Below are 15,626 nucleotides of genomic sequence, written 5' to 3'. Positions count from 1 at the left end.
TGGTCTGTGTGCTTGGTTTTCTAGGATCCCACGGCAACCGTGGTAGAGGTCAGATCTAAGCCAAAGAGCAAGTGGAGGCCTCAAGCTTTGGACACTGTGGTATGTTCCAGATAGGTTGTTGCAGGCACTAAGGAACAGTTACTTCCCGTTGTTGGGGCTACAGTTCTGCATGGGCTGTGGCCCAGTGGAAGAAAGGTATATCATTCAAATCTCAAGGCCACTCAGAAAAGCTTGGAAGACCTGAGTCAGCTCAGCCTCTTACTACAACTACTATATAAAGTTTTGAGACCAAAAGCAGAACTCAAGTGATACATAAGGCAAACTTTATATAATCACATAATTTTCATGTCTTGTTGGTCCTTTTTAAAATTTTTGTTTATAGCCAGGCGTTGGTGGCGCACACCTTTAATCCCAGCACTCCGGAGGCAGAGGCAGGCAGATCTCTGTGAGTCAGAGGCCAGCCTGGTCTCCAGAGCGAGAGCCAGGATAGGCTCCAAAGCTACACAGAGAAATCCTATCTCAGAAAAAAAAACAAAACAAAAAAAAGGAATAACAAAACAAAACAATTTTTGTTTATTTGTTTTGATTTTTTTGAGATGGGATCTCTAACAGGGTCCTAACTGTCTTGGAACTCACTCTGGCCTCAAACTCAGAGATCTGCCTGTCTCTGCCTCCCAAGTGTAGGATTCAAGTCATGCACTACCATACCCAGCTTTTGTCAGATTGTCAATAGAAAGAAACGGCTCAGGGTATTAGAAAGCATCAAAGGATGTTTTCCAGTGTCTAGGGGTAATTTTGAGACTTTGGTCATGTTCAAAGTGTGGTTCTCATATTGCCTGCATTAGCTTCATTCTCTTGTCAGACTACTTATTAAAAATACAGATTGTAGCTGGGCGGTGGTGGTGTACACCTTTATTCCCAGCACTCAGTAGGCAGAGGCAAGCGGATATCTGTGAGTTTGAGGCCAGCCTGGGCTACAGAGCTAGTTCCGGGACAGCCAGGACTGTTTTTGCAGAGAAAGCCTGTCTTGAAAAACAAAAACAAAAAGAAGGAAGGAAGGAAAGAAGGAAGGCAGATTTCAGCTAAGGAACAATAGCACTTGTCTGTGACCCTAGCTATTAAGGAAGCTGATGAAGCTAAGGCCAGCCTGTGCTACATACAAAGCTCTTGTCTTTAAAAAAAAAAAAAAAAAAAACACCATCTAGGGCTTGGTAGTAGTGGCCTATGCCGTTTATTCCAGCATTCAGGAGGCAAATGCAGGCAGATTTCTGTGAGTTCAAGGCCAGCCTAGTCTACAGAATGAGTTACAGGACAGCCAGAGCTGTACAGAGAAACCTTGTCTCAAACAAAGTAAGAAAGAAAGAAAAAAAAAAAAAAAAACCCACCACAGTATCTAGGCTTGCTAACTCCTTGGGTAAGTATCAGCTGCATATTATCTTGAAAAACCACTCACTAGCTTCCTTAGGAAGATGTGATGCTGGTGATCGTAGCATTTAGGAGGTAGAGGCAGGAGAGTCATGAATTCAAGGACAGCCTGAACTATATGAGATACTGTCTCAAACCAAAGAGAAAAATATCTTTTTATTGATGTTTTTGTAGTTTTTTGAAACAAGTTTTACCCTGTAGCCCTGGCTGATCTGGAACTCACAAAGACCAGGCTGACCTAGATCTCACAGAGATCTGACCATCTCTGCCTCCCAAGCACTACCATGCTCTTATTTGTGTTTTCTTGTTTAATTGGTTGGTTTTGTCGTTGTTGTTGTTTGTTAAAAGTACATTTTAAACAAACAAAGCCCCTACTGGTTGTGATCTGCCTGGCCAACCAAATCCCAGGAATATTCCTTTGGGCACTCTTCCCCTCTGAACATGATGGCTTTAACTGAAATGACAGGGTCAGAACTTCCTGAAGATGAATTAGGTGCTTGTGTTGAGCCTGCACTCACAAGCTTCACTTTTCTATCTCTGTTGATAGGAGCTAGAGAAGCTGGCTTCTCGGAAATTAAGAATAAATGCTAAAGAAACCATGAGGATTGCAGAAAAGCTCTACACACAAGGGTGAGTGTAAGAGCTCATTGAGCAAGCTGAAACCATCTCCTTCCTTGCCTTTCACACTATGGATTTACTCCAGGGCCATGCACACAGTGGTTAGCACACTTCTGTTAGACTAAATGCTACTCTTGACCCCCTAGCAATTCTCCTGGGGCCTGGCACATGTCAGTCAGCAGGCAGCACCTTTAGGAGCTATTTGCCTGTTAGAATCCTCCTACCTCTGGGATCAGTGAGTACCCTAGCAGTGATGTGTCCTTATTGTCCACTTACTACTGCTTGAGAACATGGAAGGGGGGTGTCCCAATTAAGTGTTATAAATATAAAATATTGTAGTGATATATTGTTTATGATTTAGTAAAGCCACTGGGGATCAGAATGCAAAGCTAACCACAACCATAGATGATACACATCTTTAATTTCACCAGCCACACTAGTTAGCTATAGAAGCTGGGCAGTGGTGGCACACACCTTTAATCCCAGGACTCAAGAGGCAAAGGCAGATGGATCTCTGTGAGTTCAAGGCCATCCAGGGTAACATTAGAGAAACTGCTCACACAAAGGATATCCCAGCACTTGGGATCCCACGCTTTTAATCTCATCTTTAGAGAGGTATATAAGATAGGAGCGGAACATTCAGTAGTCAGTCTCAGAGATTTATCCTCCAGCCATGCTGAGAACAGGACAGCCCTTTCAGCCAGAGGTAGAGGTATAAGAGCTAGTGTCTGGCTGCTTTGCTTCTCTGATCTTCGCCTTGAAACCCAATATCTGTCTCTGGGTTTTTATTAATCGTGCTACAAAATACATAGTAAATTTTAAAGATGTATGTGAAAATAAAACATGAAACATTCTCTTTTCTTTCTTTTTTTAACACTAGGATTAAATCTAGGTCATTCCTCACATGTGCTAGAATGCTACACATTCCACCACTGAGCCATATCAACTGTTCTTTTAAAAAAGTTATAGAGGGCTAGAGTGGTGTCTTGGTGGTTAAGAGCACTGGCTACTCCTACAGAAGATCCAGGTTCAATTCCTAGCAATCATTTGGTGGCTCAAACCATCTGTAACTCCAATTCCAGAGGATCTGACTCCCTCAGAGGGCCCCAGACATGCACCTGTTGCACATACATACAAAACATAAAATAAATAAACCTAAAAAAAAAATGTTTAAAAAAAGAAAAGCTGGGGCTGGAGAGATGGCTCAGAGGTTAAGAGCACTGACTGTTCTTCCAGAGGTCCTGAGTTCAATTCCCAGCAACCACATGGTGGCTCACAACCATCCATTATGAGATCTGGTGCCCTCTTCTGGTGTGCAGACATATATGGAAGCAGAATGTTATACACATAATAAATAAGTAAAATCTTAAAAAGAAAGAAAGGAAGGAAGGAAGAAAGAAAGAAAGAAAGAAAGAAAGAAAGAAAGAAAGAAAGAAAGAAAGAAAGAAAGAAAAGCTGCCGGTGGTGGCGGCGCACACCTTTAATCCCAGCACTCTGGAGGCAGAGGCAGGCAGATCTCTGTGAGTTCAAGACCATTCTGGTCTACAAGAGCTAGTTCCAGGACAGCCTCCAAAGCCACAGAGAAACCCTGTCTCCAAAAGCAAAAACAAACAAACAAATAAATAAGTAAAAGAAGAAAAGAAAAGAAAAGCTATAGAGGGCCTGGAAAGATGACTCAGTGGTTAAGAGCACTTGCTGCTCTTGCAGAGGACCCAGATTCAATTCCTCACGACCATCTCTCCCTCTAAGTCCAGGGGATCCAGTGCTGGCTTCTGGAAGCCCAGGCACAGTGATGGTGCACATATGTACTTATAAGTAAAGCACATGAATAAAATAGCAAAGTTAATATTTAAAAACTTATAGGAGAATGTGCTATTGGAACAGTCAAGTCCATCACACCACACAGGGTTCTTCTGTCAGACTGGTTGTTAAGAGGGGCCAGTGGTATGCCCCAGGCCACAAGGAACTGCAGAGTCTTAGACCTTTATCCTACATTGTGCTTCTGCTTTCTTGTCTATAGGTTTCTAGAATGGCCTAGCAGGAAAGCCCACTGCTTTTCACCCCTTAAGGGGGCCCTATCTCCAACTACCAGCTCAGGTAGTTTATGGTTACATTAGCAGTGTCAAGTGGATGACAACAACTTCCAATGGTTACAAACCAATGAAAAGCCCTAATCATGTCATTTTGGTATACTTTTCTCTTAGGTACATCAGCTACCCCCGAACAGAAACAAACATCTTCCCCAAAGACTTGAACCTGGTTGCGTTGGTGGAGCAGCAGACCCTGGATCCACATTGGGGAGCGTTTGCTCAGAACATTCTAGAGCGAGGTGGCCCCACTCCACGAAATGGGAACAAATCTGATCAAGCTCACCCTCCCATTCACCCCACCAAATACACCAGCAACTTGCAGGTTAGTTTCTCTGAGTGTGAATCCTGCTGGAGCACAGCACAGGTACAGGGTGGGTAGTAATAATGGACTTTGTGGGCTCTGGGTTTTGGCAACACCCAGATACCAAAATGTCTTTTATTTCAAGAGTGGAGAGGAGGAAGCCGCCAATGAATCTGTTTTGTTTTAAATTTTCTGACCTTTATGTTAAGACAAGGTTTCACTATGTAGACCAGGCTGGCCTCAAGCTCAGAGATCCACCTGTCCCTACTTCTCAAGTACTGGGATTAAAAGTATGTGCCACCATACTAGGCTTTAGTTGTTTTTATTACATTTTATTTGTTGTAGGGGACAGCACATATGTGGTCAGAATTCATTGAAAGGAAGTAACTGGAAATCTACACAAATAGCTATTTATAAGCATATTATGTGTTTACTGTTTATAAATGATAACATTTGGGCTGGGGAGATGGAGTGGGTAAATGGAATCCTTTAAAGGGGAATTGTGGCTGGGTGGTGGTAGCGCTCACCTTTAATCCCAGCTCTTGGGAGGTGGATCTCTGAAGGCCAAGAGTGAGTTCCAGGACACCCAGGGCTACACAGAGAAATCCTGTCTCAGGAGGGGATGGGGAATAGGATTGCTAGATATGTATGTGAGTATCTCCCGGGCTTTTTTAGTAGTGTGAGCCTCACTAAATCCTTGCTTGCCTTACTGACAGAATATTACCCCCAACAAATCACTGCTTGAGTGTATGCATGAAGGTAGCTGAAAGCCATAGTGTCCAGTGCTGCCTGTCTCTATTCAGAAAGCGTCTGGCTAATTTCTTGTGCTTTCACCTTGTTTCTGTTTATATGAGGCTCATATCAAAGAATCCCTTGCTTACCTTTGCCTGGTTAGGGTTGTGAAGTTTTCTGGCAGAGACAAGCAGATTTCTGTGAGTTCTAGGCCAAGCAGAACCCCATAAAGAGACCTTAGCTCAAAAAAATCTGCAAGAATATAGCTTCCCAAGGACTCACAGTGTTGCAGGGCTGGTAGAGCCATGTGCTCTATTCTGTGCAAACTTCCAGCTCATAATGGCATAAGCCAAGTTGAATCTCCAGTGGTACTGTGGTCCTTGAGACATTCTATTCAAAATTTAACTCTCTTTTCTTCAGGGAGATGAACGGCGACTATATGAGTTCATCGTTCGCCATTTCCTGGCTTGCTGCTCCCAGGATGCCCAGGGGCAAGAGACTACTGTAGAGATTGACATTGCTCAGGAACGCTTCATAGCCCATGGCCTAGTAATTCTGGCCCGTAACTACCTGGATGTGTATCCATATGATCACTGGAGTGACAAGGTGATAAGGAGGTGGGCCCCGCCCAGGGAGAGGGGCAGCAGTTGCGCTCCATCCCTGTGTTGCCTGATGGAGTAGGGCTGAACTGAGTGTAATGACAAACGATCTGAACTCCACACCTGCTCCTCCTGTAGCTCCTCCCTGTCTATGAGCAAGGCTTCAGCTTTCAGCCCAGCACTGTGGAAATGGTGGATGGGGAGACCAGCCCACCCCAATTGCTTACCGAGGCTGACCTCATTGCCCTCATGGAGAAGCATGGTATCGGTCAGTATCTTGGGTGGGGAGCTCATGGTTCTTGGACATGTTGTAGGCCAGGCATGACCTGGTCTCAGGGAAGACATCATATTCCTATCCCTATTGTATAGTTTAAGTGAAGGGCTGGAGTGTAATTAAGTGGCAGAGCACTTGCCTACCATACACGAGGCCATGATTCCATCCCAAACCCCAACTCAAAAAGAAAAAGACAGTGAAGTCAAACCAGCAAAAGTTAAGAACTTACCTAAGCTCCGAAAACTCGTACATTGCTAATATCTAGTACAAATAACTCCATGGCTAATGTGCTTTTTTTTAGTTTGTTTTTACAGTTCTGGAGTAGAACCCAGAGTCTTGTACAAGCTAGGCAAGCACATTGACACTGAGCCTGGGAACCCCAGGCTTTCCAGTGTTCTTGATACAGGTGTTGGTTAACATACAGATATGTAATGATATATGTATTTATTATGCCTCGGGTCAGTTGAGAGCACCTTATGCCCTTTGGATTGGTTGTTCATTTTAATTAAAAACAAATAGCTTGACTGGGTGGTGGTAGCACACAACTTTAATGCCAGCACTAAGGAGGCAGAATCAGGTGGATCTCTGAGTTTGAGTCCAGCCTGGTCTGCAGAGTGAGTTCCAGGTTAGCCAGGACTACACAGAGAAACCCTGTCTCAAAAAAAGAAAAAGAGAAAAAAAAAAAAAAGAACAAATAACTCAGGAGCTGAGTCAGGAAGATTGTAGCTTACAGGATTAAACTGGCAATTTAGGAAGTCCCTGTCCCAAAATTAAAAAAGGAGTAGCGGGGCCTATAGTCCCAGCACTTGGGAAGGTGAAGTAGGCAGGAAGATCAGGAGTTCAAGGTTATCCTTGCATTCCTTGCATACATAGTAAGATCCTGCCTCAGCCCAGCGGTGGTGGCATACGCCTTTAATCCCAGCACTCTGGAGGCAGGGCAGGCGGATCTCTGTGAGTTTGAGACCAGCCTGGTCTACAAGAGCTAGTTCCAGGACAGCCTCCAAAGCCATAGAGAAACCCTGTCTCGAAAAACCAAAAAAAAAAAAAAAAAAAAAAAAAAAAAAAAAGATCCTGCCTCAAAAAACTTTACAAAGTACAATTCCAGGGGCTGGAGAGTTGGCTCCACAGTGAAGAGAGCTTCCTGCTGCTGCAAAGGATTTGAGTTCTGTTCCTAGCTCCCATTTCAGATGGCTCACCATGCCTGTAACTCCAGCTCCAGGAGATCTGATGTCCCTTCATGGCACCTGCATCCACATTCGTGTACCCAGGCAGAGATAAAGTTAAAAATAAGCCAGATGTGGTTTGGCATGTCACTGAAACTTTGTTTTTTTATCTCCTAGCAGCACAGCTCACTTAAAAGGGCCCTCAGGCTCCAGTTTAAAATAGATTTGAATAGAGCTGGACAAAGAGCAATACTGGAGAAGTAAAAGAGGTGCCACGGGCACTCAGCCACAGTCTGACACAGGAAAGGAGAAGGCTTTAAATGAAAAGTTGTGAGGCTGAGATTGACACTTCTGATAGACCTTCGAGTGTTAGGAGGGAGGAGAGTCAAGGTGGCCTCTGAGATTGCTACTGTAAATCAGATGTGAATAAGAGATCTTGCCTGTAAAAGCTGTCTGGGCAAAAGAGGTAAATGAGGTACCCAAGGCTGTGCTGGTGCCGCTCTCTGTATCACCTCAGAATAGTGGTGACTGAGATGGACATAGTGGCAAACACCTGCAATCCCAGCAGTTGGGATATAGAGGATTTGTAGTTCAAGGATAGCCTTGGCTGCATAGCAAGTTCAAGGGCAGCTGGGGCAACACTAGACCCTGTCGGTGATGACAACAACAATGATGATGATGATGATGATGATGATGATGATGATGATGATGATAAGGAAATGGTTTCTAGGTACTGATGCAACTCATGCAGAACACATTGAAACCATCAAAGCCCGGATGTATGTGGGACTTACCTCAGACAAGCGGTTCCTCCCTGGGCACCTGGGCATGGGACTTGTGGAAGGTAAAGCAGGAGGGAGGTTGGGGTGCCAACAATGGGGAAGTCAAAGTGTTCAAATTCCTGGTGGTGTCATTTAGAACCTCACAACTCTGCTCTTCACCTGCAGGTTATGATTCCATGGGCTATGAGATGTCCAAGCCGGACCTCCGTGCCGAGCTGGAAGCTGATCTCAAGCTCATCTGTGAGGGCAAGAAGGATAAGTTTCAAGTTCTAAGGCAACAAGTGCAGAAATACAAGCAGGTTTTCATTGAAGCAGTGGCCAAGGCAAAGAAGTGAGTGCCAGACCCTGCTTCTCTGTCCAAGTGGTCCTGTAGCTTCCAGGCATGCCTTAGCACTTCCCAGAGAGGACTGGGAGCCCCTGGGGAGGTTCAACTGAATGAGGAGATCAAGGCCCTACTGGTTCATAGTCACAGTTGCCCTTTGGGAGAGGGGCTAGCTACACGGGTGCTGTCCCTTGGATTTTCCCTTCTGGGTTCAGTTTATCCTTTCTAGAGAAACTGTCTGGTTCTGAGCTTTAGAAGTACCATTCTCTGCTTTTTAATTCTACTTTGAATTAGGCAGCAGTCCTTTAAATCAGCTAATCCAGGTTCTAGTGTGGAATCCATTCATTCTCTGGATCATTTGGAGGTGGCCAGTTAGTATGCAGAGTATGTATTTTGTTAGAAATAATTATGTTTTCAAGCCAAGCATGGTGGCTTCTGCGTGTCATTTTAGTACTTGAGTGGTTGAGGCAGCAAGATTGTTGTGAATTCAAGGAGATCCTGGGTCACAAAATGATACCCAGTCTCAAAAAAAAAAAAAAAAAGGAAAGAATAATATTTTCTAAGATTCATGCATATAAACATATTTAATTTCCTGGCATACTTGGACTCTAGAATGATAATGTCTTTGTTTGCCAGTCACCTGACTGATGGAAAGCACCTATTGATACACAAACTAGAATTAGTTCCCAGGGGACACTTCTATAAGGATAGAAGGCTGGTACTCAAGGTTAAATCGGTTACAGTAACTCATGGTTTACCAGTTGTATTCAAGTATTGGAGATGTCATATCATAAAGACTATTCTATGCTTTCAAACAGCTCAGTACACGTAGGACCTGGAAAGCGGTACACCCAGGGAAAGCACAGCAGTACACTCTAGCTTGAGCACCTTGTACTTTGCATCTCTCCTATCTGGCTGTTCTGAGTTACATAAGCCACCCAATGATTCACACCATGGGAAGCCCCCTTTATAGTCAGAAGCACAGGTTACATCCTGAAAGGGGAACAGTGTTGGTCACTGAGCTCTCTTTCTTTTACCTGCCTTATTCCAGGTAAGTGCTGGACTGATTTGAATTAGGATACCCAGCTAGTATCCACTGGACAATAGTCTATATGGCTGTTATATGGATGGCAAAAAATGGCAATTTGGGTGTGTGTGTGTGCGTGTACACATGCACACATGCTCAGTGAGTGTAATTGTGTACATGCCAAGGCAAATGTAAGCAAATCAAAGGACAATTTTTAGAAGATGGTTCTCTTCTTACACTGGGGATCAAGCTCAGGTTGTCAGGCTTGCACATTTACCCACTGAACCTTTTTGCCAGCCCCAGTTTGTGTTTTTAATCCTTGAGACTACCCTATGGCAGAGATATAGACAGACATTGCTAAATTTGTACAATTTTTGTCTGCCTAGAGCTGGCATCATGCTAGGAGCCTGGAGGCAGGAACAGTGGAATGGAGAGCTCCATCTCTTCTCTGCCCTCTGTTTTCTACATTGGTCTATGGCTCCCTGACCAACTGGTTCTACTCTCTTGTGTATTATAGATCCCTAAGAGTACAATAAAGGCCTTTTTAGTGAAACTGGTTTGTATATCTGCTTTTTCTTCAGATTGGATGAGGCCTTATCTCAGTACTTAGGAGAAGGGACAGAGGTGGTCCAGCAAGAAGAGATCTACCCAGCCATGCCAGAGCCTGTTCGAAAGTGCCCACAGTGCAACAAGGATATGGTCCTCAAGACCAAGAAGAGTGGTGGGTTAGTACCTGGCTCCCTCTTACCTCTGTTTACCCCATATATGCTGGGCTGACCAGCTAACTCTCAAAGGCCAGTGTATCACCTATCAGTTCATCATTATTTAGAGGCAGGCCTGTCATTGGGGACATTGGGTAAGATGATACAACTGTGAGTGTAGCAAGGTATCACCTGGGTGCCAAGTGCTATGGGAATTTATATTCCATTAAAAGGATGACTCAGCAGTTATGAGCACTGGATGCTCTTGCAAAGGACCCAGGTTTTGGTTCCTAGCACCTACAGGCATCTCACAACCATGCATAACTCTAGTTCTAGTTCCAAGGAATCTGATGCCCTCTTCTGATCTCTGAGGGCACCAGGCACATAAGATAATCTGCTGCTGCTGCTCACACACACACACACACACACACACACACACACACACACACACACACCCTGTGCAAGGGTCATATCTACTTCGAAACGCTGCATTGAGGGTTGGTTATTTTTTTTTTTAACTGTTGTTTTTATTTTATGTGTGTGCCCACTTGTCTGTATGTGCACCACAAGCATGCAGACACCTGCAGGACCCAGAAGAGAGTTTGGATCTCCTAGAACTGGAGTTACAGGTGGTTGTGAACTGTCCCGTTTTAGTGCTGGGAACCAAACCTGGGTCCTCTGCAAGAATGGGTAGTGTTCTTAACCATGGAGCCATCTCTTTAACCCCAGGGATTTGTTGTTTGTATACTTTCAGTTTTGTTATTTGAATTGTAGAAGTAGAACCCAGGGCCTTAAATACTTGGCAGGTTTCTACTACCTACTCCTAACCCAGAATGGATTCTGTTTTATTTTGTCTTTGAGCCAGGGTCTTGTTTATGTAGCTAACCCTAAGCTCTAAACCCTCATGTCTCACCATCACAAGTGCCTGGAATATATGCATACATTACCATACTAGGCTAAGAATAGCAAATTTTTGTTTGTTTGTTTGGTTGGTTGGTTGGTTGGTTGGTTGGTTTTTAGAGACAGGGTTTTCTGTGTAGCCCTGGCTGACCTGGAACTCACTTTGTAAACCAGGCTGGCCTTGAACTCACAGAGATCGACCTAAGAGTGGCAATTTTTAAAGAGGTGAGATTAAACACAATACTCTGTATATGCACAGGGCACTTCATACATGGCTTCATCTTGGTCAGTGGTGGTTTCTTTTTTTTTTTAAATAGGATCTCATTTACTAGGTAGCACAAGGTAGTCTAAAACTCAGTATGTAGCCCAGGCCTGCCTCCCACTTGCTAAATCTTCCACAGTTTCCCAGCTGTTGGGATTATTTACTAGAGAACACCATACCTAGTCACTGGTGGTGTTTATCTAAGTAGATTGAGCATCGCTGCATGTCCTCTTGTCCTCTGCCCCCACAGGGTTTCTTTTTGTGACCTTGGCTGCCCTGGAATTTGTTCTGTAGACCAGTGTCTTAGTTAGGGTTTTCTATTGCTGTGAAGAGACAATATGACCATGGCAACCCTTATAAATGCAACATTTAATTGAGGGGGCTCACTTACAGTTTCAGAGATTCGGTTCATTATCATCACGTTGGGGAGCATGACGGCATGCAGGCAGATGTGGTGCTGGAGGAGTAGTTGAGAGTCCTACATCTTGTAGGCAACAGGAAGTGGACTGACAGTCACACTGAGGGAAGCTTGAGCAAAAGAGACCTCAACGGCCGCCTCCACAGTGATACACTTCCTCCAACAAGGCCACATCTCCTAATAGTGTGACTCCCTTTGAGGGCCATTTTCTTTCAAACTACCAGTAGCTTCTAAATCACAGAGATTGACCTGCCTCTGCCTCCTGAGTGCTGGAATTAAAGTTGTGTGCCACCACTGCCTGACTTTAGCTGCATTTTTTTTGTTTGTTTTGTTTTTTAAGATAGGCTTTCTCTGTACCTTTGGAGCCTGTCCTAGAACTCATTCAGTAGACCAGGCTGGCCTTGAACTCACAGAGATCCTCCTGTCCCTGCCTCCCGAGTGCTAGGATTAAAGGCTTGCGCCACAACTGCCCAACTATAGCTGCGTTTTTTTAGGGGCATGAGAAGCAGGCAAGAAGGGTTTTTTTAGGGTAGGATATGATGGAGCACACCCCAACACTCAGGAGGCAGAGATGGGTGTATCTCCATGATCAGGCTAACTTGGTCTATATAGCAAGTTCCAGGGCCAGCCAGGACTATACAGTAAGATCCTGTCTCAGAAAACTAAGACAATGAAGAAGGCTCTTCCTGGAAGATGGATGTCAGCAGTGTGCCTTCTGAATTCCTGGATTTGACCTGTCCACTCTGCTCTCCAGGTTCTACCTTAGCTGCACAGGGTTCCCAGAATGTCGGGCAGCTGTGTGGTTTCCTGATTCGGTGCTGGAGGCCAGCAGGGACAGCACTGTGTGTTCCATTTGTCAGCCACCCCCTGTGTACAGGTGAGCTGGGTGTCTTTGGAGCATGCACTGTAGAACTCTTTCCTGTCCTCTCACTGGAACCCAGGCAGGAATGTCAAGGATAGTAGTTCTCCACCTATGGGTCCCAATCCCTTTGACAAACCTCTGTCTCCAAAAATATTTAAAATATTTACATTACAATTCATAACAGTAGCAAAATTACAGATATGAAGTAGCACCAAAAATAATTTTATGGTTGAGGGTCACTACAACATGAAGAGCTGTATTAAAGGGTCGAAGCATTGGAAAGGTTGAGAACCATTCGGGAATTCTGTTCTCAGCTCACAGTCTTAGCATCAGCACTAGCAGCTGACTGGTCTAGTTTTGTGTAACATTTTAAAAATGATTTATAGGATAAAATACTTTCTAAAGCAGATATACAGCACTACTGAAGATAATAATACTGGTTTTCATTTAGGCAAGACTGAATTTGTTCCACCTCTGTCCCTGTACTCCACTGAGCTATTACATGTTTCATCATTTCTGAAAAACTCTATTTGCACACATGGAAACATAAAAGTAGACTAGCATTCTTTTTTTTTTTTTTTTTTTTTTTTTGGTTTTTTCAAGACAGGGTTTCTCTGTGACTTTGGAGGCTGTCCTGGAACTAGATCTTGTAGACCAGGCTGGTCTCACAGAGATCTGCCTACCTCTGCCTCCTGAGTGCTGGGATTAAAGGCGTGAGCCACCAACGCCCAGCTGACTAGATGCATTCTTATTGTCTTGACTTCTTTACCTTGAAATAGCCCCAGATCCCTGAGGGGGCCAGTGGTGTAGAGAAGTAGGACTTTCTGAGAGTCTGAGAGTTCGTCTGTATGCTTGCTGCTCTGTGCTCTGAATGGGTTTCCTGGGGGCTGCAGGGAGCTGTGACTGGCGACCGCTGTGCACCAGGGCAAAGACTAACATATTTTCTCATCTTGACCTCACTAGGTTGAAGTTGAAGTTTAAGCGTGGGAGCCTTCCCCCAACCATGCCCCTGGAGTTTGTTGGCTGCATAGGTGGATGTGATGAAACTTTAAAGGAAATCTTGGGCCTGCGATTTTCACAAGGTCCCCCAAGAGCTACCCAGCCCTCTGGCTACCTGCAGGCCAGCCAGGCCCTCAACAGGATGGACAGCAGTCAGCATAGCCTCTCTCAACCTCTGGTCAACAGACATACTGGATCTTCAAAGGCAATGGCTGAAACCTTCCCACCACCCACTCCTGCTGGTGAAAGTAACTCTGTGATCTGCAATTGTGGCCAGGAGGCTGTGCTGCTTACTGTCCGCAAGCAGGGCCCCAACCAGGGCCGGCACTTCTATAAGTGCAATGGTGGTGGTTGCAACTTCTTTCTGTGGGCTGACAGCAGCCATCCCACAGGAGGAGGAGGGCCCCCCACCTCTGCATCAAGACCCCCAGGCAGCTCCATGGGGTACACGTCAGCTTTAGGCAGCAACGTGGATGGGTTTGGCAGCCTTGGTGGTGATGGTGATGGAAGTACATCCTGCCTGTGTGGGCAGCCTGCTGTCACACGGACTGTGCAGAAAGATGGGCCCAACAAAGGACGCCAGTTCCACATCTGTGCCAAGCCACGAGAGCAACAGTGTGGCTTCTTTCAGTGGGTAGATGAGAACATGGCTCCAGGTGAGGAAGCAGGACCACAGGTCCCTACATAGGTTCTCACAGTGGCTATCATTGCAGAGACCAGAGAAGAAGGGAAGGCAGATGAGTGTATGGGAGATCAGCAGGGCCATAGCTTTGCCTCTGTTTTCTCATTGTTCAGCAAGGCATGAATCATAGATAGGGTCTTGGGTTCACATTAGAGAGTAGCAACTGTGCCCAGTGCCATGATCTGTACTTTCTATAGCAAGTTTCCTTCATCTGGGTTCGATTACTTTTCCAAGTGAGGTCAGGTGCAGGCCAGCGAAGGGCTTTATTTAGTGTCACAATGACAGGTCCCAAAGTAGTAATAAGTGTCTTCCTCCCCTGTAGACTGTCACCCTCGCTAGGTCATTTTTATCAGCCTCATTTTACCTGAGGCACACTGACTGGTGGTGTGTAGAAACCTATCTACACAGCCCCGAGTCTCAGGAATGAATGTTCTAAGGACTGGCACCCAGACATTGAATCAGATGGGTTCCTGCCACTGCAATGCACAGCAGTAAACCCAAGGCTGAGCAGCAACTTTGCAGTTTCGCAGGTCTTTCCAATCCCAGTTGTATACCTTCACGTAGCTGGCTGAGCCTCTCACCCTTGGTCTCCTCAGCAATAAGATGACATCACTGATTTCCATAAAACTCCTGTTTCCTAAAGGAGCCAAGTTAGTCTCGGACTATGATCTTTCATTTTTAGTCATTTATTTGTGGCTGGGGTGCACATTTTGAGGCAGGTTATATATGTAGCTCAGGCTGGCCTCAATCTTACAAACCTGCCTTAGCCTCCTGAGTACCAGAATAGCAGGCATGTGCCACCAAGGCTGACTTCACATGTGGGCCACCAGATGCAAGAAGCACCCAGAAGACCTGGTGAAGAGCTTAGGACTTCAGGCCCCTCAGGCTATCCTTTTCTGTGCCCGTATCTGAAATAACTGCAGAGCCCTTAGCCTTGTATACACCTGAGACTTTCTAGGGCCACCAGAAGTGACATATGTCTCCAAGCCAGATGACTAGATGTCTTCAGTGTCAGGACAGCCAGCACTGCAGCCCATTTATAGTCTAGAAGGTTCCTTGGGGGCAAGGTGCTGAGGGTTCCACGAAGGGAAGGTAAAGTGGGGGCCTGGCTGCTGACCACAGACCCCCCATCTGCTACTGTGTGCTTGGGTTTCTGCTGTGTACATAGTAAGGGTGTGTAGAAAGCACACCACTGCCTTCTCATCAGGGCAAGGTCTTTTTGTGTGTATGTGTGTGTGGTTTTTTGAGACAGGAGATTCTCTGTATAGCTTTGGAGGCTGTCCTGGAACTAGCTCTTGTAGACCAGGCTGTTCTTGAACTCACAGGAATCTGCCTGCCTTTGCCTCCCAAGTGCTGGGATTAAAGGCATGCGCCACCACTGCCTGACTTTTTTTTGGGGGGGAGGGGCAGGGTCTCTCAGAGCTTTGGTTTCTTTAGACTAAGAAGGCGGGGCTGGAAAGAAACACTTG

At 45.3% G+C, this 15,626-nt stretch overlaps 1 protein-coding gene across 8 annotated transcripts in view; it reads left to right on the top strand.

Moving 5' to 3' along the window:
* Top3a (DNA topoisomerase III alpha) overlaps window positions 1-15,626 on the top strand; it is a 47,402-nt gene that overhangs the window by 29,966 nt on the left and 1,810 nt on the right. For 7 of the 8 annotated variants that reach the window (XM_035448294.1, XM_027427273.2, XM_027427274.2 and 4 more), the window contains 10 exons: window positions 25-99; window positions 1,973-2,055; window positions 4,248-4,455; window positions 5,587-5,772; window positions 5,904-6,033; window positions 7,933-8,046; window positions 8,150-8,315; window positions 9,915-10,058; window positions 12,369-12,491; window positions 13,440-14,131. In XM_035448294.1, the coding sequence (XP_035304185.1) occupies window positions 25-99; window positions 1,973-2,055; window positions 4,248-4,455; window positions 5,587-5,772; window positions 5,904-6,033; window positions 7,933-8,046; window positions 8,150-8,315; window positions 9,915-10,058; window positions 12,369-12,491; window positions 13,440-14,131 (1,921 nt within the window). The remainder of the gene's footprint in view (window positions 1-24; window positions 100-1,972; window positions 2,056-4,247; window positions 4,456-5,586; window positions 5,773-5,903; window positions 6,034-7,932; window positions 8,047-8,149; window positions 8,316-9,914; window positions 10,059-12,368; window positions 12,492-13,439; window positions 14,132-15,626) is intronic. The other variant, XM_027427275.2, reaches the window with a different exon arrangement.

Source organism: Cricetulus griseus, chromosome 7, assembly GCF_003668045.3.
Source record: "Cricetulus griseus strain 17A/GY chromosome 7, alternate assembly CriGri-PICRH-1.0, whole genome shotgun sequence".
NCBI classification, from domain to species: Eukaryota; Metazoa; Chordata; class Mammalia; order Rodentia; family Cricetidae; genus Cricetulus; species Cricetulus griseus.
The sequence above is the reverse complement of the archived record's forward strand: the minus strand, read 5'-3'. Positions and strand labels throughout refer to the sequence as shown.